Genomic DNA, 14,247 nt, shown 5'->3' on the forward strand with positions numbered 1-14,247 from the left:
TATATATATATATATATATATATATATATATATATATATATATATATATATATATATATATAATATATATATATATATATATAGTGGGAGTAATAATTCAATGTACCAGTTAGTCTTCGTGAAGGTATGATATGGCACAACGGGAGCGTTGTCAACAAGGATAAATATATTTATTTCCCAACAGTTTTGGCCCTCCCGAAATATATATGTATATATATATATTTGACACTTCACAGGTGAATGTGGGGAAAGAAGATGAGGAGGGCGAAGGGTCAGAATAAACTGGTGTTCTGACTGACGCCATGTCTCATCTGTTATATATATATGTAGTGGGGAATTCGCAAGGCAATGACCAGTGGGTAAATCTCTGAGAGCGAAGCGCGAGCGTGCACACGAGCTGTAGACGTTGGACTGCTCGAGTATTTGTGTCCATACCGGCTGTCTGCCTACTACCTGACACCACTAATAAACTCCCTTGCAAAGTGATGGAGGTGCTGGGTATGGAGGCCGAAACGAGTAGTCAGCGTATGTTTGTGCGTTAACTGCGAAGTGCTGACGACATAGATGTGCAACGTGGCCTACAATTCTGCTAAAGTAACATATGGGCGGGTTGCCAGCAGTGCGGCAAGGATTTCCAGCATGCTGCTGTGTAGTTGGAAACGACACGGTGGACGGCCGCACAGATTGTGGCGTATACAATGGCAGACGAGGCGGAGGCATTGCCGCGATGGCCGCTTAAGTCAGTGGCGCGGCAACAGGTGTTGGTGGAGAGGCAGACGTAGGTAGTGGCAATGCCTTGGAGACCTGCTCCTTAATAGCCTGTCTGATGGTCGGCGTCAGGCGGTTCGTTGGTGCTTTGGTGGTCGGCAGATAGGAGAGGCACGAAAGCTGTCATGCTACCTATTCGTGTACATATTCTTTTATCTGCTCCAGCAGGGTGCTGTCACCACCGACAGCCAGGGCAGTGAGAGAGTCGTCTGCTGTCGTCGACCTTTGAACTGATGCACGTTGTTTGCGAATCTGCGAATCTCTTTCAAGCTCTGGCACAAGGTCTCAAGTTCCGATACAGTACTTGGGCTCTTCGTCAGCAACATTTGAAAGACATCATCGTCTATGTCTTTCAACGTATGCCTGATCTTGTCTTGTTCGGTCATCCCTGCGTTAAAGTGCCGGCATAAACATGGTTTTTAAAAAGGCCTGTCATGTGGAACGCAACTTGCTGCCTTCATCCATGACTTCCACACAGATCTTGACTGGAACATCTAAACTGATGCCATATTTTTTGACTTTGAAAAGGCTTTTGATAAAGTTCCTCACCACCGCCTTATGACCAAACTTTCTTTGCTTAATCTTGACCCATTCGTCTTGTCCTCGATTAATAACTTTCTCACTGACAGAAAACAGTTTGTCGTCATAAATACAGCTAGGTCTCAAATCTCTCCCGTCCTCTCTGGTGTTCCCCAGGGAACAGTACTTGGCCCCCTGCTTTTCCTGATTTACATCAACGACCTTCCACACTGTATTACTAACAACATAAGATTTTTCGCCGACGATTACGTTATTCATGCAACAATCGCTAGTCATGAAGATCAAACAGCTTTACAAGCAGACCTAACAGCCGTTCAAAATTGGTGCCACAAGTGGCAGATGAGTTTAAACGTTTCTGAATGAAGATCAGTGTCTTTTCACAGACGTAGTAATCCGTTAAAGTACAACTACACCCTACATAACGGTTTTCTACAACCGACTAGCTCGTATAAATACATTGGAATACATATCTCAAGTGACCTGTCATAGATCCTCCACATCAATCACGTCATTTCAACAGCTAGTAGATCTTTAGGTTATATCCCAAGAACCCTGAAGTTTGCTCCCAGTCACTTAAATATATTAGCTTTCACTACAATAATACGCCCCAAATTGGAGTATGCCACCGCAATTTGGGACCCACACCAGCATTATCTCATCCAAAACCTAGAAGCCATCCAAAACTGCGCTGCCAGATTCGCCTTTTTCGATTACTCATCGTTCACCAGTGTAACAGACTTAAAGAAATGTGCCGCATTCATTCCTCTTAGTCAACGCCAAAAAACTGCACGGCTCGTATTATTCCACTAGTTCTATCACGCATCCCCATCCAGCGTTTACGTCACACAACGCCCCTATTTCTCTGATCGTTGTTGCAACACTCTGCAAGTATATTACCCTCGTCCCAAAGCTACCACATTTTCCGAATCTTTTTTTCATTCGGACAGCTAAGAAATGGAATGCCCTACCGGATACCATTGTTAGCATTTAAGATGCAGAAGCCTTTAAAAACTCCCTGTCAACCTTCACTGAACCGTAATAAATTTTTTTTCCTGTGACTTGCCATGCTAATTCTTGTGCAATGATTTCTAGTGTCATCTTCATAATATGGCGTGTATGTATATTTTGTGTACTTGGCAATGTTTTGTACCTAATAAGTGGTATCTTTTGTCACTGTAAGATGTTTTTATCTAGTGTGCACAAACAAATGTACCTGTTACCCCCCTCCTCTTTTTTGTTTTGTTTGTTTCTGCCGCTTCAGCTATGACCTTCAGCGTTTCTATCAGTCGGATATTTCGTACCTGATGAAGTTGCTTCCGCAGTCTGCAATGCACGCGCAGCAGACATTCCGGACTGTCGAGGAAGGCCTCCTCGACGTTTCATACGAAATCAGCTTGAAATTCCAGCAAAGAAACAGCGCGAAACATGCTTTCAGCCAGACTCGGGTTGTTAAGCTTCGCGTTTGATTTGCAGAGTGTCTGCTCGTGTGGCAGTCGAGGGTGTTGCTTCGCCGCACTTGCAACAGATGGCGCCATGCACATTTCAATATGGCAGCGAGCACAGGCTCGCTGTGAGCACGTGGCTACGCGAAGCCGTGCGCGCTCTCTCGCCATAGGGGAGAAGGCTCGGTGCCGCGTCAAAAAGACATGCGCTGCTGCGGGTACGTGTGATCAGGCCTTGAGATCTGATTTCGCATTTAAAATGAAAATAATTAGTTTATTGAACGTCAAATAAGTCGTCGCCATCAGCTGCTACCGTAAATTCGCAAACAACACTGGCGACGAGCCACCGCGGCGTCCATATTTTGGGGTTTCGTCCACTCGCCGCTAGTTGCCGGCTCTGTTCGATCTCGAAGCCATCTATTGCTTAACAATTTTCTTAATTAAATGGCGCGCATAGACAGTATGATTTGAAGCCCTAAAACAGTTTTGCCTTTAAGGGCATCTACTTTTGTCGGGCTTGCACTTCGTTACTTGAATAATCGGCCCTCGAGTGCCACTTCCCTACCTATCATTATATGCCGTGCCGTGCGAATAATGCCGCGTTCTACGGTTGCGGCCGACGTGGCGCTTGGTCACCGTGCCCGTGTTCCACGTAAAAGTCACCAGCGTCAGCATTGTGCAACCGCGGTGACATTAGGCACAGTGCATGTGATACTTTAACGCGGTTGCTCCAACTCCGAGAGAACAATGCTGGGGGCAAGTATAGCAAGCGGAAGAGAAAAAGCGTTTTAATACGCACATGCAAGTCGTTACTGTACACTTATCGAACTACGTCAATGCACACATGATCCTCACTGTGTCTCAAAAGTTTCATCTGTTGTCACAAGCAGGAACACTGACCAGCAAGGCGTTCGTCGTGGTTCCGTTTTGTCATGATGCCCAAACGCAATTTCGCGAAACACTTAAGATATTTTAAAAAATTATTTCGTGTGCAAACATACTACACATTCACATACACCAACACAGACATCAATCACGCTATCACTGATGCGTGATTGATGCCTGGATGCGTGTGTATGAATGTGTCGTGTGTTTGTGCTCGAATTAATTTTTTAATGATGCACCACAACTAGCCCAAGAACAAGTTCTTTTACACTTCAAATATTTCATCTGCGTCATCCGTCGCACGGCACACGGATATTATATGCACTCGTGCTACGCACTGTTGAGGCCCCGTGGCTAACAAAAGGTTTTGTAAACGTTGCTAGCAGTAAAACAACTGCCGGGAGAACACTGAATTACTAACAACGCGGTATACAGAGCATGGATATTACCCGCCACGGATCAGTAGGAGACCTATGGAGGCGCGCGAGCCGCTCTCTGCTAGACCACCTACACTGCACAACACGTAACCATAGCGACGCAACCATTGTGCCAAGCGAATATGGCCGCCATGACGTCACTTTCTCCACACTTTTCACGTAGCGCCACGATAGTTATAGCGCGAGAACAGAACGACAAAGAGACAAGAAGGACACGAGCGCTCGTGTCCTCCTTGTCTCTTTGTCGTCGTTCTGTTCTCGCGCTATAACTATCGCGATGTCATACCAACTAGCCCAAACTGCCACACTTCTAAGTTTCACGTAGCACGTCGGCTGTGCATGCCCTCTCCTCTTATTATATCCTCCGTGACTCGCAACGATTTTTCAACCTTTGATCGGTTCGTTTCGAAACTAAAGACACGCTAAATTTGCGCTGTCTTCGAGAAAAGTCAAAGCCTATTACCTTCTTTATCCAGCTTCTTCGAGGATTCCTCAGCTGTAGAAATTAATGATAATAATGTTAACAAATGCGCAAGATCACAAACGACGTTGGCATGTTAAGCCCATATATACTAGCTTACCCATGGTTTTGCTGGTCTTGGAAGTTTTTGTTTCTGTAACATCGAATATCTGTTTTACACTTTGATCAGCTGCAACTTTGGAGATACTTTATACCAAGATCATTATGAATTAACTGCGATCGGACTGTTTGCACTTCAAAATGTAGCATGGGCTAATATACACGGACAAAGAAGAAACAGGACAAGCGCCAACTTTCATCTGATTGTTTATTTTCGGTAGCAACAGTATAAATAGATGCGTTTAAACGCACGCATCTATTCATACTGTTGCTACCGATAATAAACAATCATATGGAAGTTAGCGCTTGTCCTGTCTCTTTTTCGTCCATGTCCATTAGAGTTGTGCCACATTTTGACGCATACCCAACTAGTCCACAAAACCATGTTCGCAAACTTTTGTTTACACCTTCGCTACACTTTACGCGCTTGGTGAAATAATGCGTTTTCGTGCCAACCTGAACTTCGCACGCAACCGCTGCAAGCTTAACTGATTACCAATTATTATCTTAACGAGCACGATTTTGATAATATCGCCTCGTTGAATCCAATATATGGTGAATAATACCTGTCGTAAGAAAATTAAGGTGACTGACAAACCGATTTTTCTCGATTTAGTTTTTTACGACGCAACAATATTTTTCGCCTACACATGAACACTGAAATTCGTACTTTTGGCCCATTTAATTTGATCTGAATATTTTTGTTTCATTCTTTCTTGTACTAGCGTGTCTAATTACTCGAGCTATGTGCTTATGTTGGCTAATTTTCAGGTGGTAGTTTGTTTCCAGTCACTTGCATCATTAGACTGCCTTCGCCGCAGCGATGGACTGTAGGCGGAGAAGTGCGCTTCGATTTGACCTGATGCACTCGTAATTTTGAACGAAAGCGCGCGGAGCCGGAAAGGTGCACGCACTGATATCGCGTAGCATGCTATTTCAGAAAAACGCAACTGCCGTACACCACAGCAAGCGTGGAGAAGAAAAAAAGGAGGGAGCATTACGCGACGCAGCCAGCCTTGTCGGCCCAACACGCGATCTTTCGCTACTTTTGCGCTGAGATCTCGCAAGCAACGAGACTTGCCGAGACTTCGTTGCGGCGCCCGGTAGCTTTCAACCGAAACGCGCTTATTCGGCGCAGAGCAAAGGTGCTATTCTGGACATTGTCGAATTCCGCCAAGTTGTTAGATTCCGCCATTGATCGATGCTAATTGGCCAAGTGAGCTGCTACGACCTCTCTGATTGGCTTAGAATGCCGCCATTACGAAATTTTACAATATGGCGGAATTAGACAGTGTCCAGAATAGCACCCCAGCTGGCTCACGCAGGAAGTTCAAACGCGGACCACCACCGCACCGAGAGTACTAAAACGTACCGCACGCTCTGACGTTTTGATCACATGTGTGGCCGACAGGGTAGGCTTCACTACGTTTCACTCGTGTGACGCAAAGCTCCCTCTTTTGTTTTCCTTTCTCCATGACTACATGTGAACAACGACTCTTTCCGACAGCGATTGGAATTGTGTCAACAGCAGATCTGTTTTAAGGCTGGGCCTGGTGACAGATGAGCGTCCTTGTCGCGTCTCACGCTCCGGTAAGTAAGTAGGTTCCCGTAGATGGTCAAGGATCACTTGGTATAGTATCATGAATGGTTACAGCGCACATGGACGAAGGAAGGACACACAAAACAAGCGCTTAACTACAATACTTTATTTTTGATTGAGCAAGCTTATATGAACCTAACAAGCTATTGACAGCATTTTTAGACCTAGCACCTACAACAGTGAAGTTGGAAAACAACAATCGTCATTTTGTGCCCTGCCTATGGCCTATCAGTGTTAGAAAATTCCATACTTTTTTTTTTATTTTTGAGAGGTTCACAAAAAGAGCGTTCTCGCACTTTCATTTGTGGCGCTCAATTTCGTACGCTTCTATTGCTTCACTTGACGCCCCCCCCCCACCCTTTTTTTTTTATTTTACTTCACAGCCCGAAAGCGGTACACAGGCACAACTCCTGCAGTGCAACAACAAGTCGCTTAAAACGACTGTCTTCCCAACCAGATTTTTATGCTTCCCAAGCCTGTCGTTCAGACACCTACTGAATTGTCCAATATACCTTGTCCCGCCGATCAAGGGCAGCGAGTAGACGACGCCTTTTCCGCAGTTAACAAATTGTGTGCGTGTGTGTTTGCATATTGAACATCCCGGTAAGTGCCTGAACGACAAGTTCCGGGAGCAATATACTTAATAGTTGGAAAGACAGTCCTTTTAGGCCACTTGTCGTTGTACTGCAGAAGTTGTGCCCGTGAACCGCTTTTGCGGTGGTGCTCGATTATCAAGAAAGTACAAAATAGGCGGGCCGCCGTAAAGTAAATGATAAGCTTTTCTGTAAACAGTTGAGAGCCTACGCTCGAGTGTCCTTCGCTTCTCCGTGTTCTGTTCTGCCGAGCAGTTTTATTTCGGGAGACGGGGCCTTACCTTCTTTGTCACTTGTTTTATCCACGGTGGCAGCTGTAATGTGCACAGAGATAGTCGAGATACGGTTGAATTTCGTTATTTCTTGTTCCTTCTTTCTCACGATTTCACTGCACTTTCAACCATTTCCATGCAGCGTTATGACACAGGGGAATTCGTCACTGCAGCTGTAACTCTCTGTCGCAGCAAGAGCGAATATGTGGCCAAACACCTTCCCGAAATTCCGCTGTATCCCCCACCGCGGAGGGATAGTTTTTCCTGTCAGTCGAAAGATCCCCGTCTTCCCCGAGGACGCGCCGGGAGGCCGTGCGTACTCGTCGATCCATCACGTGACTGTCTTAGTCACGTGACCGGAAATCCCGAGGATCCCCCTTGTGAATATCCCTCGAAGAACTCTCTACTTCCCACCTTTACCCTCTGAAGGCCGGGTATCAAAACTTTCGTTTTTCGCATTCATTTGGAAGCTTGATTTCTTCAGTCGTAGCTCCCCTGTTTAGGCTGGGGGGGGGGGGGGGGTGCAAACGTCGCGTTGAAAGTTACTTCATTATGTAGTTTTATCTAAGCCTTTCACAATAATGATACAAACTGCGATAGAACGCTGCTGTGAAAGTTATTTTTTGCAGTTTTATTGAAGTCTTTTCAGAATTGCCGATAGTCAGAATTGAAGAAAGTAAATCGTTAGGTGCAGTTGAGACAAAGAATATTTAAGTGAGTACATGCAAGAGACACAGTGCAGGCACTTACCAAAACTGCGCCTGGACTTCTTCGAGTGCGTTCTTTCTGTGAAATGAAAACAAAACAATACAGTGGATGTTGTATTTGTCGCATACTGGGAAGCAGCCCCCGCTTCGGGGGAGCGTTAATTGAAAGACTCCGCGGCGAAGAGGGGGAGGAGGGGCAACTCGGGGGGACTCGTCTCCGGGTGGTTCGCGTGACGGGCAATGCGAAAGGAGCGAAGGGCGTCCTTGACATCTGTTTTTACCTACAAGCCCAGCCGTGAAGGGAAAAGGGGGTGAGGGCCACAATGACCCTTCTCGAACACGCGGAAAGCGTTTTGTCCATCTGTCCTTGAAGACCGTCGCACGTGCGGGGTGCGGAGGAAACTCTTTGACAATACTTGTGCTTCTCTGTTTGCTTTTCCTTTTTTTCTTCCCCTCTCTACGACAGCGGTACATAGCGAACGAATAAACCAGTCTTCGTGATGCGTTCAAACTGAAAGGACGTGTTTTTTTCTCTGTCGTCGTCTCACTAGAAAAAGTCTGCCTCCCTGCTATTCCGCTACAACATTTTTTGGTGCCGAAACCCGGGAATAAGGGACCCAAGGATGGACATCGACAGGATGAAGCGCAAAAGGGCCGTGGTGCGAACGTCAACAACAAAGCTGCTCAATGACATCGCTACCATGGAGGACGACGCGTCACTCGGTGAGCTTGAAGAAAAGATCAACCTTCTCACCCTTAAGGAAGACTCACTCAAAGAGCTAGATCGGGAAATTGAGATTGGCGTAGAAGATGATGCATTAGAAGAGGAAATTGCATGCTCCGAGAACTACAAAGAAAAGATCAACGTAGCAAGGACTAAAGTACAGCTCATGCTACGTGAGCTTAGCTGCACTAACGCCGCATCAGTGAGCGCTTCGCTAGATCGCACCTCAAGTTCCTCAGATCAAAGAGAATCTAGCCGTAACATCCCGCAAGTAACCCCCACAGTAAAGCTGCCAAAACTAGAGATAGCAAAGTTCAACGGCGAGCTTCGACAGTGGCAAGGCTTTTGGAGTCAGTTCGACACGACAATAAACGCTAACCACCACCTGTCAAACGTGGACAAGTTCAAGTACCTGAACAGTTACTTAACAGGAAAAGCAGCGGCTGCTGTTGCGGGTCTTGATTTGTCCGACGGAAACTACGAAGTTGCTCTCTCGCTGTTAAAGGAAAGGTTCGGTCGTAAAGAAGCCATAATCGAGGATCAAATGTCCAGACTGCTCAATATCAAGTCAGTGCGTGACTCGCGGAACCTCAGCCAACTTCGGAGCCTCGTTGACGAAGTAGAGAGAGGTGTACGGAGCCTCACTTCTCTTGGCGTCGGTGTCAGCACGTACGGAGCTCTGCTCCTGACAGTAGTAAAGAAGGCGGTGCCTGCGGACCTTCATCTCGAATACTGTCGACGAAAGGGCGCTACTACAGGAGGCAGTGAACTGGAGGCATTTGCGCATTTTTTGAGAGTCGAGGTAGAGGCACGGGAGATTATACAGCGGGCCGAAACACCAAGGGGCATGTGTGTAGAATCGTCTGTCGAAAACCGTAACAGCACCTTTAAAGCGGCGAGAATGTCTTCAGCCGCTGCACTGCATACCATGACCAAGGAGAGAAAAGGGTGTCTGTTTTGTTCGTCAGGGTGCCACGAAAGCGGTGACTGCGAAGCAGAGATGTCGGCAGCTGATAAAAGAGAAATGCTGAAGCGTGAGAATAGATGTTTCCGCTGCACAGTAAAGGGGCACACGTCAAGAGAGTGCCGTAAGGCCAAATGGCTCAGGTGTGCCAACTGTAGCGGAAAACACCTCACGGCTATGTGTGATCCTGATTTCAGAGAATACCGTGGCAGTGGTGAACAGAATGCATCCTCTCCAACAGCGACAGGACAAGCCACAGTGCTAAAGTCTTCTCTAGGCTCAGAGGAGAAATTTATGTGCATGGAGGGGCATCAGTTTCTTCTGCAAACAGCACGAGCTTGGACAGTGGGACCGCACAAAAGTACGCTTGTCAGGCTTCTCCTAGATGGTGGCAGTCAAAGGACGTTCATCCATCGCAAGTTGTCTGAAAGACTGCAGTTGAACGTGCTTGGGGAAGAGGAACTTAAAATCTATGCCTTCGGCGACAAGTCCGCTATAACCCGCACTAAAGCGCGTCTGGTCGAGCTGTGGCTGCAAAGCCAGTACGACGGGAAAAGGGCGCGAGTGGAGGCCCTCGAAGTTCCCTGCATCTGCGCAGATATAATGGCTGCGCCTTTAAAGTCAGTTCTTCTGGAACTTTCGAAATTTGGCTTGCCAGTCGCGGACGTCGCGCAGGGTGACGGAAGTGAAAACATTGATCTTCTGATCGGCGCTGATCATTATTGGGAAATTGTCACGGGATCCACTAAGCGCCTAACCTCCAAGCTGATGGCAGTAGAAACTGCATTTGGGTGGACAGTCCAGGGCCAGGTAGGCGCAAAAAGGTCACCAGGAGTCTGTCCCTCTGTTGCTGGCGTAATGCGAGTAGCAGTGAGCGAACAAACTAACAAAGAAATATCAGCACAGTTGAGGTCATTCTGGGAGCTCGAACACATTGGTATCCAGGAACACGAACCAGCTCGCCACCAAGACGCAATCCAACAGCACTACAAAGAAACCGTCAAATTTGAGCATGGGCGGTACACAGTGTCTTTCCCCTGGAAGCCTATGGTTGATGAGCTCGACGACAACTACGAGTGCGCCGCGAAGCGTCTTAGAGCCAACACGACGCGCCTTTTGAAGGGAGATTCCTTGATCGTGGAATATGACGCCTGCCTCCGAGAATACATCGAAAAGGGCTATGCAGAGCCAGCCAACAAGCATTGCAGCGCTTCGGAAGGTCCGGTGTATTACATGCCACATCAAGCAGTTGTTCGACAAGAAAGCCTGACAACAAAAGTGAGGGTGGTGTTCGACGCATCATCAAGTGCCAAAGATCGCCTCTCACTGAATGATGTTTTGGAAAGTGGTCCAAAACTTAATCCAGAGCTCATTGATTTGTTGATCAACTTCCGCACTTACAACATCGGCATCGTCGCGGATATTGAAAAGGCATTCCTTCAAATATCTCTGTCAGAGGGTGACCGGAACGCTGTGCGGTTTCTCTGGTATGCTGCCACTCCGAAGAAAGGTGAAGAACTTCCAGCGGTGGCGGCCTACCGGATGACGCGCGTTCCGTTCGGTGTTACATCCAGCCCATTCCTATTAGCCGCAACATTACGACACCATCTTGAAGGACTCCCAGAGCAGTATGCTGAGACTGCGAACATCCTGCGCAGCCATCTCTATGTTGACGACCTTGTGACAGGGGTCGACACCCTCGAACAGGGTAAAGTGCTATGCCAGGAATCAAGCGATATATTATCTCAAGCAGGAATGCGGCTCCACAAGTGGATGTCTAACGACCACGATTTAGTCAACTTCATAGAGGATGGGAACGTGGCGAAGAGGAATGCAAATGTCGAACTTCCTGCAGCCACCAAGGTATTGGGAGTAGGTTGGAATGCTCATACAGATAACTTCGAGTACAATCTGACCTCACTTCTTGAATTCCTCACCACAAGAGCCGACAGCAAGAGATTCGTATTGCAAGTCTCAGCCAGAATTTTCGACCCCTTTGGGTTTATCGCTCCTACAACACTGTACGTAAAGACAATGTTCCAAAGGTTGTGGGAGTTGGGAGCGGGTTGGGACGACCCCTTGCCAGAATTGATGCAAGCGGAGTGGAAGTGCTGGTGTGAAGAGCTTCAATGCATCAAGGCGGTGTCCATTCCGAGGATCATCGCAAGGGATTTCCGAGATGAAAAGACAGAGAAGGTGTTGCACATTTTCTGCGATGCCAGCCCAAAGGCCTACGGTGCTGTCGGATACGTTGCATGCAAGTCTGCTCAAGGAATAATCAATATAAGCCTAATTATGGCCAAATCAAGAGTTGCCCCTTTGAAGCGCCTCTCGTTACCCCGACTAGAGCTGATGGGGGCCCTCATTGGTGCTCGACTGTGCCACTACGTTGCCAAGGCCTTGAACCTCCAGAATGCTGCTGCCATCCTTTGGACCGATTCCACAGTGGCTATGCACTGGATTAAAGGAAACGCTGCCAGATGGAAGCCCTTCGTGGCAAACCGAGTATCAGAGGTTCAGGCGCTGACTGATCCCGAGGATTGGAGGCACTGCCCAGGACTAGACAACCCCGCTGACCTAATCACTCGCGGTATCCTCCCATCAGCCTTGTTAGAAAGCGAATTGTGGTGGAGAGGACCACACTGGCTTCACAAGGATAAGACGCATTGGCCAACGACCGGTGAGCAGAGCCCAGGGGCAGTAGAATGTCACCTGGAAGAGCGAAAAGTGACGGTGATGCCCGTAATATCATCGCCGTTCGAGGCAGTGCTGAAAGTAGAGGAGTTCAGCTCATGCAGCAGAGTCGTGCGCTTAACTGCGTGGGTCCGCCGCTTTGTCAACAATTGCCGCCGCGGGAAGGAAAGGAAAGGTGGTCCGCTACGAGCTGAAGAGGTGATCGATGCTGAGAGGTACTGGTTGGCAACAACTCAAGGAGAAGCATTCAGTGACGACATTTCCAACTTGAAAGCCCAAAGACCACTGCACAAAGGCTCTCCTGTTCTGCCACTCAGTCCGTACCTTGACGGGGAAGGTCTCATGCGAGTTGGTGGACGCTTGCAATTCACCGACAACCACGAAGAGACTAAACATCCCATCATTCTACCTAGCACTCATCCCTTCACGCTACTGCTCATAAGGAAAGAGCACGTGAGAATGCTACACTCAGGGGTGCGCGACACCTTGGCGTCATTGCGAGAGTCGTATTGGATCATCCGAGGGCGCCAGGCCGTAAAAAAGGTTATCAAGCAGTGCCTCATCTGTCGCAAACAAAGTTGCCCTCAAGCCACGGAACCAGTGGCACCACTTCCAGCTGACAGAGTAACAGAAGGAAATCCGTTCGACACTGTCGGCATCGATTTCGCAGGACCTTTGATTTGTCAAGAGTCGCGCGGTGCCCGAAAATGTTACATCGCAATTTTAACCTGCGCTGTGACACGTGCCGTCCATCTTGAGCTCGTTAGCGACATGTCGACTACAGCCTTTCTCCTGGCTTTCAAGCGCTTCGTGGCTCGCAGGGGAATCTGCTCGACTATTTATTCGGACAACGCGCTAACCTTCAAGAGAGCAGCAAAAGATCTGAATGCAATGTTCACGCTACTAAAATCAGAGGAAATGCAGTCATACTTCGCCGGAAACCAGATCAGGTGGAAGTTTATTGTTGAAAGGGCAGCTTGGTGGGGCGGATTCTGGGAACGGTTGGTGCGATCGGTGAAGGTAGCGTTGCGCAAGGTGTTAGGTCGGAGCAGTTTAAGCTTTGAAGAACTCACAACTGTCTTGTACGAAGTCGAGGCCGTAATAAACTCACGCCCATTGACTTTCACCTACGATGATGCTCAAGAGCCAGAACCACTGTCGCCGGCGCACTTCCTCGTCGGAAGAAAGCTGACAACCCTTCCTCCACACCACCTGCCAGCCGAAATTCCGGGCGGTGACGCGCATATCTCACGACGCTGGAAGTACCGGTCTGCCATGGCTGAAGGATTCTGGAGACGGTGGCGGAGAGAGTACTTATTGGAGCTTCGATCGGCGCATCTGTCCCGGCCAACGACATCGAGTGACCTAAAGATAGACGATTTAGTTCTTTTAAAGGAAGATCATCTCAAACGACACATGTGGAAGATCGCCAGAATCAAGGAAACGTTCAAGGGCAGGGACGGCAGGGTGCGGGCCTGCAGTTTGAAACTAAGCGGGGGAACGGTGGTGAAACGACCAATACAGCTGCTTTATCCGCTAGAAGTCGACCGACAATGAGCTCAAGAGTTCGCTCATCCGGGGGAGGTTGTTGTATTTGTCGCATACTGGGAAGCAGCCCCCGCTTCGGGGGAGCGTTAATTGAAAGACTCCGCGGCGAAGAGGGGGAGGAGGGGCAACTCGGGGGGACTCGTCTCCGGGTGGTTCGCGTGACGGGCAATGCGAAAGGAGCGAAGGGCGTCCTTGACATCTGTTTTTACCTACAAGCCCAGCCGTGAAGGGAAAAGGGGGTGAGGGCCACAATGACCCTTCTCGAACACGCGGAAAGCGTTTTGTCCATCTGTCCTTGAAGACCGTCGCACGTGCGGGGTGCGGAGGAAACTCTTTGACAATACTTGTGCTTCTCTGTTTGCTTTTCCTTTTTTTCTTCCCCTCTCTACGACAGCGGTACATAGCGAACGAATAAACCAGTCTTCGTGATGCGTTCAAACTGAAAGGACGTGTTTTTTTCTCTGTCGTCGTCTCACTAGAAAAAGTCTGCCTC

General features: G+C 48.1%; 1 protein-coding gene across 1 annotated transcript; it reads left to right on the top strand.

Annotated features, from left to right (window-relative positions):
* The first annotated feature begins 8,447 nt into the window (after window positions 1–8,447).
* Window positions 8,448–13,763, top strand: LOC142769217 (uncharacterized). The gene has a single exon (XM_075872257.1). It carries the CDS (start codon window positions 8,448–8,450, stop codon window positions 13,761–13,763), a length of 5,316 nt encoding a protein of 1,771 aa, XP_075728372.1.
* Window positions 13,764–14,247: the final 484 nt, after the last annotated feature.

The sequence above is a fragment of the Rhipicephalus microplus genome, chromosome 8, assembly GCF_043290135.1.
Source record: "Rhipicephalus microplus isolate Deutch F79 chromosome 8, USDA_Rmic, whole genome shotgun sequence".
Taxonomy (NCBI): Eukaryota; Metazoa; Arthropoda; class Arachnida; order Ixodida; family Ixodidae; genus Rhipicephalus; species Rhipicephalus microplus.